The sequence below is a fragment of the Elephantulus edwardii genome, unplaced genomic scaffold (genome assembly GCF_000299155.1).
Source record: "Elephantulus edwardii isolate Elephantulus edwardi_28Jun2011 unplaced genomic scaffold, EleEdw1.0 scaffold00082, whole genome shotgun sequence".
Lineage (NCBI taxonomy): Eukaryota > Metazoa > Chordata > Mammalia > Macroscelidea > Macroscelididae > Elephantulus > Elephantulus edwardii.
Window position 1 is genome coordinate 6,725,606 of NW_006399832.1, and position 13,703 is coordinate 6,739,308.

The window sequence follows — 13,703 nt, forward strand, 5'->3', positions numbered from 1 at the left end:
GATTGGCACAGGACAGAGCAGAGTTTAGGGATGTTGTACATAGGGTCGCTGTGAATCGCAAGCGACTGAACAGGCACATAACAACAAGAACAACAACAAGGTGCTTAGAAGAAAACTGTTAAGTGTTTACCTCAGCATTGCTGAACCAGAACCAATTCATAGCAGATTTTCAGAGGCTGCAAATTATAAGGGAGGAGATTGCCCACGAGTAGTGGATTCTAACCACTTGTACCTCTTTACCCACTAGACCAACAAAGCTAAGTTTCTAGATTTTGGTTTGTGTGATTTTTTTAAAGTAGTGAATATACACAAAGCAAAACATATCACTTCAGCAGTTTCTACATGTGCAATTCAGTGACGTTAATTACCTCCTCTAAGTTGTGGCGTCTTTCTTGGCAACCTTTTACAAACTATCTCACTATCAGTAATAAATGTACTGATATTATCAGTAATACATTTACTTTTCATCTATCCTTTTAAATTGCTGTTGCTGGTCTGATCATGTTAGGATGTTTCTTTAAAAGGTTTGTAGTGTGTCATGAAGATTTTCTTTTCTAATTAGGCTAAACATGACATAAGAGAAGAGTTTCATTGGAGGTTTAAAGATTTCCCTCTGGGTAACAATGCCACAGTGTTCTTCTGGCCTCTGGCTCCAGAGATTTTGTAGTTTTTGAAACTATAACATCATTTAAAGTGAGAACAGTAAAAGCAGTTATACACTGTTGTTGCACTCTTGTTGGACTGTGTCCTTTGTAGTTGTAAAATGAGAATGCATTGTGTGGATAGTTTCTTAAGCGGGTACGTATGTAATTGTCAATCATTTTGGGTCTTTTCCTTTGCTTCCGTCACTTTAATTGAGTTGTTTTGCCAGAGACAAAGCTTAAGGCTGAAGTCTTGCTTGCTTCCCCAGTATTCTTTAAAAGAAAGCTATTGACTGACTTTTAGTCATGTAACTAAGGTTTAGAGAAGTCTGATGGCATAGTTCATAGGGAGCTGAGATGCTTACCCAAAGGTGGTGCTGCTCTGATGGGTCAAGACCACCATCAGCGCTGTGGGAGAAAGATGGACCATCTCCCGCCACACATTTTCAAATCTCTAAAACCGCAGTGGAGGTTTTGAGGTGGTTCCAATTCATTTGTAGAACGTATTTGAATAACTTCAGCAAATTTGTAACAGATTTCATGCTGTTTTGATTATCTAATGTTGCTATAATAGCAGTGAATAGCATTAGCAAACAGAAATTTAATTTCCTGCAGTTTAGCAGGTGGACGACCACACTCAGAGTGCCAGCTCTAGGGCAGGGCCTTTTCTCCCCAGCCTGGTTGTGAGGGAAAGTCCATGTTTCCTTCATCATTTGTAGGTTTGGTGTTCCCTGGAGACCTCCATGTGTTTTGGCATTCCCTAGCATCAAGAAATTTCACTGTGCAGGGATTCAGGTCCAGAAAGACCACTCTGCTCCAGAGGGTGATTTCTTAGTGAAACTAAAGATCCCTTGCTCTCATCTCCCTTTCCCCTCTTTGTATCTCTAGTGAGATAAAGGGTATTATAGATCACACCGTATGGGGACTCCTTTTCCATTGGATTAGAGTGGTTGGTGGTTTGGGAGTTGCATTCTACTCTTTATCCTCCTACAATTCTTCAGTTACTGGATCTTGGGGGATCCTTAGATAGCTTCTAAATTATATTATTATATGCATCTAATTTGGGGTGTAGTTTTCAATATGGATTGAAGCTCAACTCAAGAAGACAAAGATTCTCACCATTGGAGCAGTTGGCAACACAAAGAGAGAAGAGAAAGAGATTGAGGCTGTTTATAATTTCACCTTGCTTGGCTCCACAGTCAACGCTCTTAGCATCAGCAGCCAAGAGGAATTGCACTGGGAGAATCTTCAGTTAGGGACCTCCGCAAAAGTCTTAATGATTTCAGTCTAGAGACTAAAGTGCATCTGATTCAGGTCATGGTTTTCGCAATTACTTACTATGCATCAGAGAGCTGGACAGTGACTAAGGATGACAAAAGAAAAATCAATGCCTTTGAATTGTGGTGCTGGAGAAGAATACTGAACATTCCATGGACTGCAAAGAAAACAAATAGGTCTGTCTTAGAGTGGGGGAAACAAAGTTTCTTCTTGGAGGCTAAGATTTTTTTTAAGATTTTATTATTATTAATTTTAAGGAAAATTTACAGAGACTTTGTATTTCCATTCATTCATTGTTGCACTTTTCTCCCTGCCCACCACTCCCCATCAGTACACTCTTCTCTTTGAAAAGTAAAAGAGAAATTCTTTCATTGTTTTACAATCCCTCTCCCCAGGTCCACTCCACTGTGCAGCCTTCGTTCTGGATTCCTGTCATGACAATAATACCTAATCACATATCCCTTTTAAATAGTTTTCTCCCTCATCTATTTCAGTGCAGTATACATTTATTTATCCCATCTTTCTCAGTTTCCCCCCAAACCTGATTTCAGTCCTGTTTTACAACAGTGGCACTATGCAGTATTTGCCTTTTTGCGACTAAGATATTTCATTCAGCATAATGTCCTCCAGGGTCACCCACACCCATTTTGAATAATAGTGCATGAGTTCCTTATTTTTCAATGAAGCGTAGTATTCCATTGTGTGAATATACCAGAGCTTCTCTAGCCATTCATTTGTTGATGGGCACTTAGGTTGTTTCTGACTCCTTCCTATTGTGAACAAAGCCGTGATAAACATGGGTGTGCATATATCTGCGTGGGTGGCAGTTTTGGTCTCTTTGGGGTATATATTCCTAGTAGTAGAATTGCTGGGTCAAATGATAGCTCTATTTGCAATTTTGAAGAAAATACCACACCTCTTTCCATAGTGGTTGCACCATTTTACACTTCCACCAACTGTGAATAAGGGTTCCGTTTTCTCCACAAACTCACCAGAGGCTAGTATTTTGAAGCTCTGTCTCACCTTCGGAATGTGGCCAAGAGGGCCTGGTCCTTGGAGGAGGACATAATGCTTGGAAGGGTGGAGGGATAATGCAGTAGGGAGAGACTCTGGATGAGATGGATTGGACAGTAACTGGAGTAATGGTAGGACTGTCGGAGTCAGTGAGACTGGCTCAGGACAGAGCAGGCTTCAGAGCTGTTGTACATAGGGTTGCTATGAATTGCAGGCACATAGCAACAAACAACAATTTGGGATAACACAATTTAGTCCACAGTACCTATCAACAGATAGTTTGTTCATACTCTTGTAGGATTTTCAGGATCGAGCCATCTAAATACCAAACAGTTAAAGGACAATGAGTATTCTAAAAGCAAGTTGTGATTTTAAAGAATGTTCTTTCTAGTGGTTTTTTTTTTCTATATAGTTATTAGTGAGCTCTGGTGGCCTAGTGATAAGAAGCTGCACTGCCAACCCAAAGGCACGTGGTTCAAATTCACTAGCTGCTTTGTAGGAGAAAGATGGGCAGTCTCCTCTGTAATGTACTGCCTTTGAAAATCTGCTGGAGGGTCAGCTATGAGTTGGTTCCAACTTGACAGTGCATAACAGCAGCAATTACTTTAAGATACTAGTTTATTAAGTATTTTGTTTAAAGTATGTGTTTAACATCATACATGGTTGCTAGGAGTTGGCCTTTACTCAGTGCTTCTCAGTCTTGGAAGAAGATTTGAATTTTGTAATTTCTGATAAATAAAGACTGTTTGAGCCAAGAAAGGAGGTTGCCTAATGTTTGCTGTCCTAGGAGGAGTTGAGGTGCTGAAGTACTGATACTTCCTGTAACAATGGACCCAAGTAGATTAGGGATGATGAAGATGGTGCAAGGTAGGGCAGGGTTCACATCTCTTGTTTATAGGGTAGCTGCAAGTTGTAGTAGACTTGACGGCATCTACTAACAACACAAGATGTTTCTAGAGCCAGAAGGTGTGATTCTAAGAAATGGTGGTGGTGATCAGTAGCTCTCACAGTGACCCTGTGAATGTCAGACCTGACCCATGTTATATATAGTTGTTAAAAACTTTGCTGTAAATCATCTGTAATGTTCCACTAACTTCACATGGGTCAAGTGTTGAAAACAGAGATGATACATTGTTTTATTACTTTTGTTATTTTGTGACCATTATTTTCTATGTTCAAGACTACAGACATTGACAGAAATAAAAAGAAAACACTGGAGAATGATGGACCGGCAAAGAAGAAGGCAAAGAAAAAACAAGAAAAAGAAAAAGAAGGAGGAAGCAGTTTGGTAGACTCTGGAAACCCTGGTGAGTTCAGGGCTGATGATTCTTTATTCTTACCAGTATGGCTTTAAAGGTTTTGCATTTTCTAGAGAACAGAGGGGGCTTATGCACAGTTGTGTTGTTTCTTTTCTGAAGAAAGGTTTGTATTGTGTCTGAACACAGCTCTCCCATAGTGAGTGGTCTTGGTGGTGTGGGTGGGAGTAGAGCTGCAGGTCAGCAATTTGCCTCTTGTTCTCCCAACTGTCTTTTATTCTCTGTTGTTACTATTATTCTTTTTGCTGATTAGGAAATGAAAATATCCTTGATTTTTTTAATAAAATAAAATATTGAATATTTATTTAGGACAAGAGTATATAGATCTTATTAACACAGTAGTTCCACAAATATTCTCAATGGGAAAGATGTCAGCTTTTTCAGATTACTTAAGGAGAAAGGTACGCCAGCATTTATCTACAGCTGAGTGAAATGAATTTTAACAAATACTTTATGTACATTGAGAGAAATGTCTGAAAATATTAAATATATTTTAATATTTTAAATACTCAGAAAAGTAAAAAAAAAGTTTTTTAAAATGACAAGTCTCAAAAATACTTGTTTACCTTTTAAATAATTTGACTTTGTAGTTCATGGTGAAGAAACACATAGTCAGGAAAGTTTCAGAACACTTAGTATTTTTGTTTTCAGTTAAGTTCTTCCAAATATTTTCTTTTAACTTCAAATATTCTTTATTCCACTTAACATTTTTCAAATTAAGCAGCATTTTATGCTTGTCCTTTTTAAACATTTTCAAGTTAGACTTTTCTCATTACCTAAGTTTTCAGTGTAGAAGTTAGTTTACAGACCTTTATATCTTAAAAATCGTGAGTAAAAACAAGGTGCATTTTGTGTAATGTGATATGAATGTAATAAAAATACATATATAGAAAGACATTAATTAGATTATTATATTTTTATCAAGTCAATGTTAATTTTGGAATAGTTGCCAAAAATGGCAACTATTGCCATTGTCCTGGGAGTCTGTGTTGTTATTGTTGTTATGTGCCATTGAGTTGCTTGCGACTCATAATGACCTTGAGTTGCTTGTGACTCATAATGACCTTATATACAACAGCTCTGAAGCCTGAGTCAGTCTCACTGACCCTGGCACACCTACCCCATTACCCTAGTTGCTGTATCAATCCATCTAATCTGGGTCTTCCTTTCCTGCACTGTCCCTCCACCCTTCCAAGCATGAGGTCCTTCTCCAAGGATAGGTCTCTCCTGGCCACATGCCCAAAGTATATGAGATGGAGCTTTAAAATCCTAGCCTTTAAGGGGAAACTTGATTTCACCCTCTCCAAGAAAGACCTATTTGTTTGCTTGGCTGTCCATAGTATGTTCGACACTCCTCGAGTACTACAACTCAAAGGCATCTATTCTTTTTCTGTCATCCTTAGTCATTGTCCAGCTCTCAGATGCATATGGTTACAAATATGTACACACACACACACACACACACACACACACATTCACACACACAAGTATCTATATATGCATAGAATTGTCTGGAGAAATCACAATTACAAGAAAAATATCTAATAAAAGTAATAAATACTAAGTGAGTGAAACACATTAAGATAAACCATGGAAGTCTTTTGAGAAGGGACAGGCATGTATAGGGAAAGGACAGATTTAAGACTTTAACACAGGGTTAAATTCTTCTGAGCCCTGAGGGCTGCAATTGTGAAAAACTGAGAGGGGAAGAAGGAAAGGTCTTCCAGATTTCTAGAATTGTGAATTAAGACTTCTAAAAGTCCAGGTTCACAGAAGCATTTCAGTGAAAACTTAATCATGGTGAATGGGCAGATGGGGTAAGTCTACATGGGGAACTTTATAAGCCTTTCATTTTGAGCTATATTCTGAAATTTGTAATGAAATATTGGATATTTAAGCAAAGAAGTGGCTGAAAGCAGCCCCTCATTGCCAAAAGGAGTTACTGGACAGGGGAGAGGCTAAAGGCCATCATCACAGAGGCCTGTGATCCCAGAAGACTAAGTACTAGACAAATCTGAGATCTGTCAACAGTAACAGTACCGAACTATGTGCACTGTTAATTTTATGAATCATAATGTGAATGAATAAAACATCCTTGTTAAAAAAAATTCAATACAGACATGTAGAAGTTAAAGAATAAAATACCATCATATTTGTTCCTTTCACTGATGTTTTTGTTGTTATATGCTGTCTAGTCGACTGTGGCTCTTTGTGACCCTATGAACAAGAGTTCTGAACCTACTGTTAATTTTGGGGTCACTGTATATTCTTCATGGTTTTTTCTTTTTTTATATACTCGTATGTGCTCAAATGAACACTAATTATATTTTATGAGGTAGATCAAGCTATGTGTGACTATGTGTATTTATATATGGATATATGTCTACATGTACATAAGCATGTTATTAGAAGGGGCCAGTCCTTGGAAAAAGACATCATATTGGGAAAATGGGATTTGGTGAAAGACTGAAAGCCCTTTAACAAGATGGATTGACACAATGACTGTAACAGTGGGCTCCAGTATATCAGAGATGGTGAGGTTGATACAGCATAGGGCAGGGTTCAGATCCATTATTCATAGGGGCGATATGCTTCATGGTTGACTTGATACCTCACAACAATACACACACACACACACACACACACACACACACACACGCACACAAAAATTTGCAGGTCTCTTTTTCTACTTAACAGGACATTGTGAAGATTTTTCCAGCATAGGACATGTAGCTCTCCCCTGTCTTGTTTTGCATGTACCTGCTCGCTCTTTATATTAGAAAGTGTTGCATAAAAATAGCACTGTTGAGAGCCTGGGCTTGTAAAGGTGGTATTGAGTGAAGGTGTATTCAGATATGGTTGGTGAGCAGATTGGCTGATTTTCCTTAGAGTTTCTGGTCTCAGAATTTGTCATCGAAGAAAAGAGATGGGTTTTCTTTCTTCATGATCTCCTGAAAGTTATGGGGAAGAAAAATCTCAGTGGACTATGTCCAAAATCCCTGAAAAGGTAAATTTTAGCCTTCTTATCAACATGAAAACCTTGACAAGAAATGAATTCAGAAGTGGGAATGTATGATAGCTGGGAACGACAATCAATCTGACAATATTCTTTTCTTTTTCTTTTGTGAAGCAGTTATGGAAGGCGGCATAGTTTAAGCACAGCATTTGGCATTGTTGATGCTGCATTTTGGGGGCTGTCCACTGCTCTTTTCCTCATTACTCCTGAATAGACATGTCTGTTTAATTTTTCAGTTAATTCTTTGAGCACTTAGTGAGCACTAACTTTATTTCCTCCTCTCAGCACCTCTCGTCTTCCCCTTACAGAGGAGCAGAAAGACTTATCTCAGTCACTTAATCAAGGTCACTTAGGAGACTGACACAGAGAGTTGTGGGAATAAGACTAAGATGTTCATTTTTTAAAGACAGTCTTTGTTGTTTTCTGAAAGTGTCTTCCAGGTGGCTTTCCTAGCTAGGAGCTATGTCACTATTTTTTAAAACATAGTAACCTTATTAGTTAATGAGACATTGCAATTAATTACATTTTAAGTAGGAGAATTGATGCCTTTGAGTTGTGGTGCTGGAGAAGAGTATTGAATGTACCATGGACTGCTAAAAAACAAACAGGTTCATTCTGGAGAGGGTAAATCGGGCTGCTCCTTGGAGGCAAGGATTCTGAGGCTTCGTCTGACATAGTTTGGACATGTTGCAAAGAGGGACCAGTCCTTGGAGAGGGACCATGCTTGGGAGGGTGAAGGGACAGCAGGAGGGGAAGACCCTCTAAGAGGTGGATTGATTCAGTGACTGGGATAATCGGGATGGGTGTGTCAGAGGCAATGAGATTGGCACAGGACAGAGCAGTGTTTAGGGCTGTTGTACATAGGGTAGCTATGAGTCGCAAGCGACTCGACGGCACATAACAACAACAAGAAGTAGTAATTAATATTATAAAATGATGTGTGTGAATGATTGAATGAAATCAGTATGATTTGTAAACTTTCACTCAAATCAGAAAAAGCTTTATTAACTTTTTAAAAATAAATCATGGACCATACACTTCACCCATTTAATATATGTAATTCAGTCATTTTTCATGTGTTTATAGAGTTGATTCATCATCACCACCATTTTAGAATATTTTCATCCCCTCAAAGGAAGTCCCATCCCCAATAAATGTCATTCTCCATTTCCCCTCTGCTTCTGCCTTCTTGTCTCTGAGGTTTTGCTGATTCTGGACTTTTCATGTAAATAGAATTTGCAGTATGTGGCCATTTATGACTGATTTCTTTCACTTAGACCCCTGTTTTCAAAGATCATGCGGGTTGTACCACATATTAGCATTTCATTACTTTTTATTGACTGATACTATTCTGTTATATGGACCTACTTCAGGTTTTTATCCCCTTCACCACAGTTTTTAACCCTTCAGTTTACCAGGAGTAAATGACTGGTTTTTATACTTGAGGTTCGTATAGAGTGGAGTTTTATACTCAAGTGTAAAAAAACTTATATACACTTGAAAAAAAAATCAAGTATGTATTTTGAAAGCTGGGGAAATAATAATAAACTAAAAGTACATTTGGAAAAAAGATCTATATCTTTAGAATAAGAAAGGTCAGAGTAAACAGAGGTTAAAACCTTAGTCTTCTTTTGAAGCAGTGGAGGGATAGAGACCCTTGAACATAAAGTAAACAAATAAAATTGCATTCATTTATCTTCTTTTTAGCAGTCCACCTGACACTTTGACCTTTATTCCACATGCAGAATACTGGTGTGATCATTTCCTGAGCCCTTTGAGGCTCTTTTGTTATAAATGGGATTGGCTCTTGATTTTCTTTTTTGTTTATTCTCCACTGCTGTCCTAAAGATTGATGGTTCAACCCATCCAGCAGCACCTGGTGGTCTTACTTTTGAAAAGATTGTTGTTAGGTGCCATTAAATCTATTTTGACTCCTAGCAACCCAATATGATTATGGGGTAGGACTTTCCCATAGTATTTTCTTGGCTGTAACTTTTAAGGAAATAGATTGCCATGACTATCTTGTAGAGATGCTATGTGGGCTTGAACCACTAGCTCTTAACTATGTGTTACCAGGCCTAGACCAATGTACAGAGCTCTACTACTATATAACACATAGGGTTGGGTGCATTGTACGAACTTCAGTTGCAGTGGAAGGTTTGTGGTTTTGGGGTTTTTTTTGCCCTTAGGGTTAGTTTTCTGATCTTCTAAACTGTCTTGTAATTAATTTTTATTCTGGTGCCAGGCATTTCATTTTTCTCAGCTCTTAGGGATTTTTGCATGTCCCTCCCCCCAAAGAAGGAAAAATCTTAACTCATTTTTAATGTGGTTTTAGTAACAAGCAAAATGAGATGTGTGTTTGGATATTTGGTCTTTTCTGTGAACTCAGTGTTTCTTTATTTCCTTATTATATTGTAGTTTGTTTATTGTTTCAGTATGAATTTCCCCTCTGCTTATAAATGGATATAATGAGTCCGTATACTTACCATATTTTCTTTTGATTTGCTAAGAGCCAAAGAAATGTCCGAGGACCAGACTTGTTTTAAAGTCTCTGGAAAAATTAAAAAAATTCTGCTGTGAATCAGCTCTTCCTCAGAACATAGTCCCAACAGACCTTCAGGAGAGATTTGCAGTTTTACCAAAATGTACTGATTTTGATGATATCGATCTTCTCCGTGCAAAGAATGCAGCTTCTTCTGAAGATTCTAAAACACAAATTCAACAAAAGGTATGCAACAGTTATATAGATACTCTCTGAAAATAGATCAGTGGTGGTTAATTTTATAAAACGCATTGTAAAAGAATAATTGTATGTGACAGTGTGAATGAGAGAATGAGTGAAACACAATGTACATGAATAAAATACAATATATACAAATTTTGTATGTAAACCAATATAAAGATTTAAAAAAGGTTAAATCTTGAAATCATTACTTAATATGTATTGGGAAGGGTGCAGTGGTAGCTTAGTGGTAAGGAGTTGCACTGCCAACCCAAAGGCTTACAGTTTGAATCTACCAGTTGCTTCATGGGAGAGAGATAGGCAGTTTCTTCCTGTGCAGTTTACTGCTTCTGAAAACCCTCATCAGCAACGAGTCAGTTCTGACAGTACTAACGTGTTAGGGATGTAAGGATGTTGTTGTGTACTGTTGAGCAGGAACCGACCCACAGCTGACCCTTTGGTGTGTTTTCAAGAGGCAGTTTACGTAATTGCTTGGGAGGGGGTTACCTTTCCTTTACCCATGGAACAGCTGGTGCCCTCGAACCATGCAGCTTCTTGCCACTAGGCCACCAGTGGATGAGTGGATTGTAATTTGTGTTATTAAACCAAAACTAAGAATAAAGCACAAATCTCCTAGCTTGTATTGTTGTTGTGAACCATCAAGTTGGAACTAACCCATAGTTGACCCTCCAGTAGGTTTTTAAAGGCACTGATTGCATGTGAGGAGATTGCCCATCTTTCTCCTATGGAGCAGCTGGTGGATTCAAACCATGTTCCTTTGTTTTGGCAGCACAATTTCTTACCACTCAGCCACCAGACCTCCCTTAGGAGCCATTAATTTAGGAAAATTGGATAGGCAAGTTTGGTAATTAATAAAGGAAAGTTTTCTACATTTTAAATTTAGTTTTCTTTTGGGGGGAACAAGACAAAGCACATGTACAATTCAGTGACATCAGTTATAGTCTTCTTGTTGCGTTACCATAATCACTCTACTATGTTGTTTTACCATGATTAAGAATCCTAAGCTTTTCATTAATGATTTAGAGTTACTGTGGCTATTTGAACTCGTTTCTATAATTCTTTAAAGGAGCTCAACAGTCAATGCAAACAGTACAAATTTTAGTTTAAAGATGAAATCAGGCCAAAATCAATGCAGTGGATGTGATGTTTCCTTCAATCCTAGGTGGTCCAGGAGGTCTGATTTCTGTAAGAATTTCTAACATTTTTTTTCTCCTTTTGATCATAATCTATTTTAAATTATAGTTTGGCAATACTGCCAAAGGCAAATATACATGTTCAATGCAATCCCAAAACAAATACCAATTCCATTCTTCAGTGAGATGGAAAAGGCAATCTCCAGCTTCATTTGGAATGGAAAGAAGCCACGAATATGCAAAGCACTTCTTAAAAATAGAAATGCTCCCCGATTTCAAATCCTACTACACTGCTGTGGTAGTCAAGACAGCATGGTACTGGTACAATGACAGACACGTAGATCAATGGAATAGAATTGAGAACCCGGAAATCAGCCCATCTATTTATGGTCAGCTGATTTTTGACAAGGAGATGGAATCATTTAGGTGGGGAAATGACAGCCTTTTTAACAAATGGTGGCAAAATTGGAAAACTATCTGCAGAAGAATTAAACAAGATCCCCACCTCCATATACAAAAACCAACTCAAGGTGGATCATGGACCTAGGACTAAAACCAAGGACTATAAACTTCATTCAAGAAAAGCTTGGAAGAACTTTAGCAGTCCTAATCCACAACATAAAGAGTCTTCCAAGTATTCTGAAAAATTTACAACCAGGAGAAGATAAAATAGATGAATGGGACCTTCTAAGAATCAAATCCCTATGCACATCCAGAAACTTCTCTAACAGGGTAAAAAGGGAAGCCACAGACTGGAAAAAAGTGTTTGGTAATGACATGTCAGATAAGGGACTTGTATCTAGAATTTATAAAATACTTGAGCACCACAACAAGATAAAGGTAAACAATCGAATTGAAAAATGGGCATAGGATATGAACAGACACCTCACCAAGGAAGACATTCAGATGGCCAACAAGCACATGAAGAAATGTTCAAAATCCCTAGCTCTGAGAGAGATGCAAATCAAGACAACCATGAGATATCATCTCACCCCAGTAAGACTAGCAAAATTTAACAGAACAGCAAGTAACAAATGCTGGCAAGGTTGTGGAGAGACTGGAACCCTTATTCACTGATGGTGGGAGTGTAAAATGGTGCAACCACTGTGGAAGGTAGTATGGCACTTTTTCAAAAAGTTGCAAATAGAGATACCATTTGACCCAGCAATTCCACTACTGGGAATATACCCCAAAGAGACCATAACTGACATACAAGCAGATATATGCACACCCATGTTTATTGCGGCTTTGTTTACAATAGCAAGCAGTTGGAAACAACCTAAATGCCCATCAACAAACGATTGGGTAGAGAAGCTGTGGTATATTCGCACAATGGAATATTATGCTGCATTGAAAAACAAGGAACTCATGCAATATTATTCAAAATGGGTGACCTTGGAGGACATTATGCTGAGTGAAGTATCTCAGTCACAAAGGGACAAATGTTATATGGTGCCACTGTTGTAGAATGAGGCTGACATCGGGGTGGGGGTAAGACTGAGAAAAACTGGATGAAATATGTTTATGGCATTAAAGTCTATGGGGGAGAGAATAGTTTAAAAGTATTGTATTTTAGGGCATTATGTTTATCGTAAGTACGGAATGAGGGTTGCAGAGTGGATTATATTTGGGGTTGGGGGTGTGGTTGGGGGGTGTGCAGGGGGGAGTGTGTACCAATGAGGGAGTGTTTCTTTTGCTTTTCAAGGAGAGGAGCAAACAGGGAGGTGGGGGGGAGGGGGAGTGGGCGGGGAGAAGGGTGCAACAATGAATGAATGGAATTCCAAAATCTCTGTAGATGTTCATTGAAAAGATAAATAAATAAGTAAGTAAGTAAGTCATGGCAAATGAGAAATAACCAATAAGAAGGAATGTCTCGAGTAGGTCATGGACGTTTTTGCCATTATTACGATGGTTGACTGCTAGCATGGAAAGAGATAGATGAATGGAAAAGACTGTCAGAATGGAAAAGAACGTGCAGGGGCCAGAGGCATAGGATCATTAAAATGGGGTCATTAGCCCTCTAAGTCTTTTATTTATTTATTTATTTTATTTTTTTTTAATTTTTTTTTTCTTTTTTTTTTTTGCCCTCTAAGTCTTGATAGGTCTTGAACTGGACATTTTATTGTTGTGATCACTCTGAATTGCCAGGAAAAAGTTAAAGTGAGATTAACATGATGTTTCTAGGAATGTGAAAAAGAATATAAAATGCCTGGGAATTATTTTCACCCAAATTTGTTTTTCAAAACAAATTTGCTTACTATTTAAGTAATTGGATTGACTAACTTCTTAGCGTCTCATATGGATAAAACAGCTTTTTGGATGGCTTATCCAGCCTACATATGAAAAAGATGTTAAATGTAATTTTTTTTCTAGAAAATATCTTTTTGGAAGTATTCTTTAAGTTTTACAATATGTAGTATTCCTAAATTTTGTGTACAATTTTATATAATTTATCAAAATTAAATGCAAATGGGTCCTCAGAGCTTATGCCCTGTGACCCACTTTTCTCTGCCACTCTCTTTATTTCTTGTATATTATTAATGATTTTTTAAATAAAACATA

At 37.9% G+C, this 13,703-nt stretch overlaps 1 protein-coding gene across 1 annotated transcript in view; it reads left to right on the top strand.

Moving 5' to 3' along the window:
• Nucleotides 1–13,703, top strand: part of MSH3 (mutS homolog 3) — a 292,985-nt gene that overhangs the window by 1,206 nt on the left and 278,076 nt on the right. The window contains exons 2-3 of the mRNA XM_006889888.1: nt 4,114–4,240; nt 9,776–9,993. Coding sequence (XP_006889950.1) covers nt 4,114–4,240; nt 9,776–9,993 — 345 coding nt within the window. The remainder of the gene's footprint in view (nt 1–4,113; nt 4,241–9,775; nt 9,994–13,703) is intronic.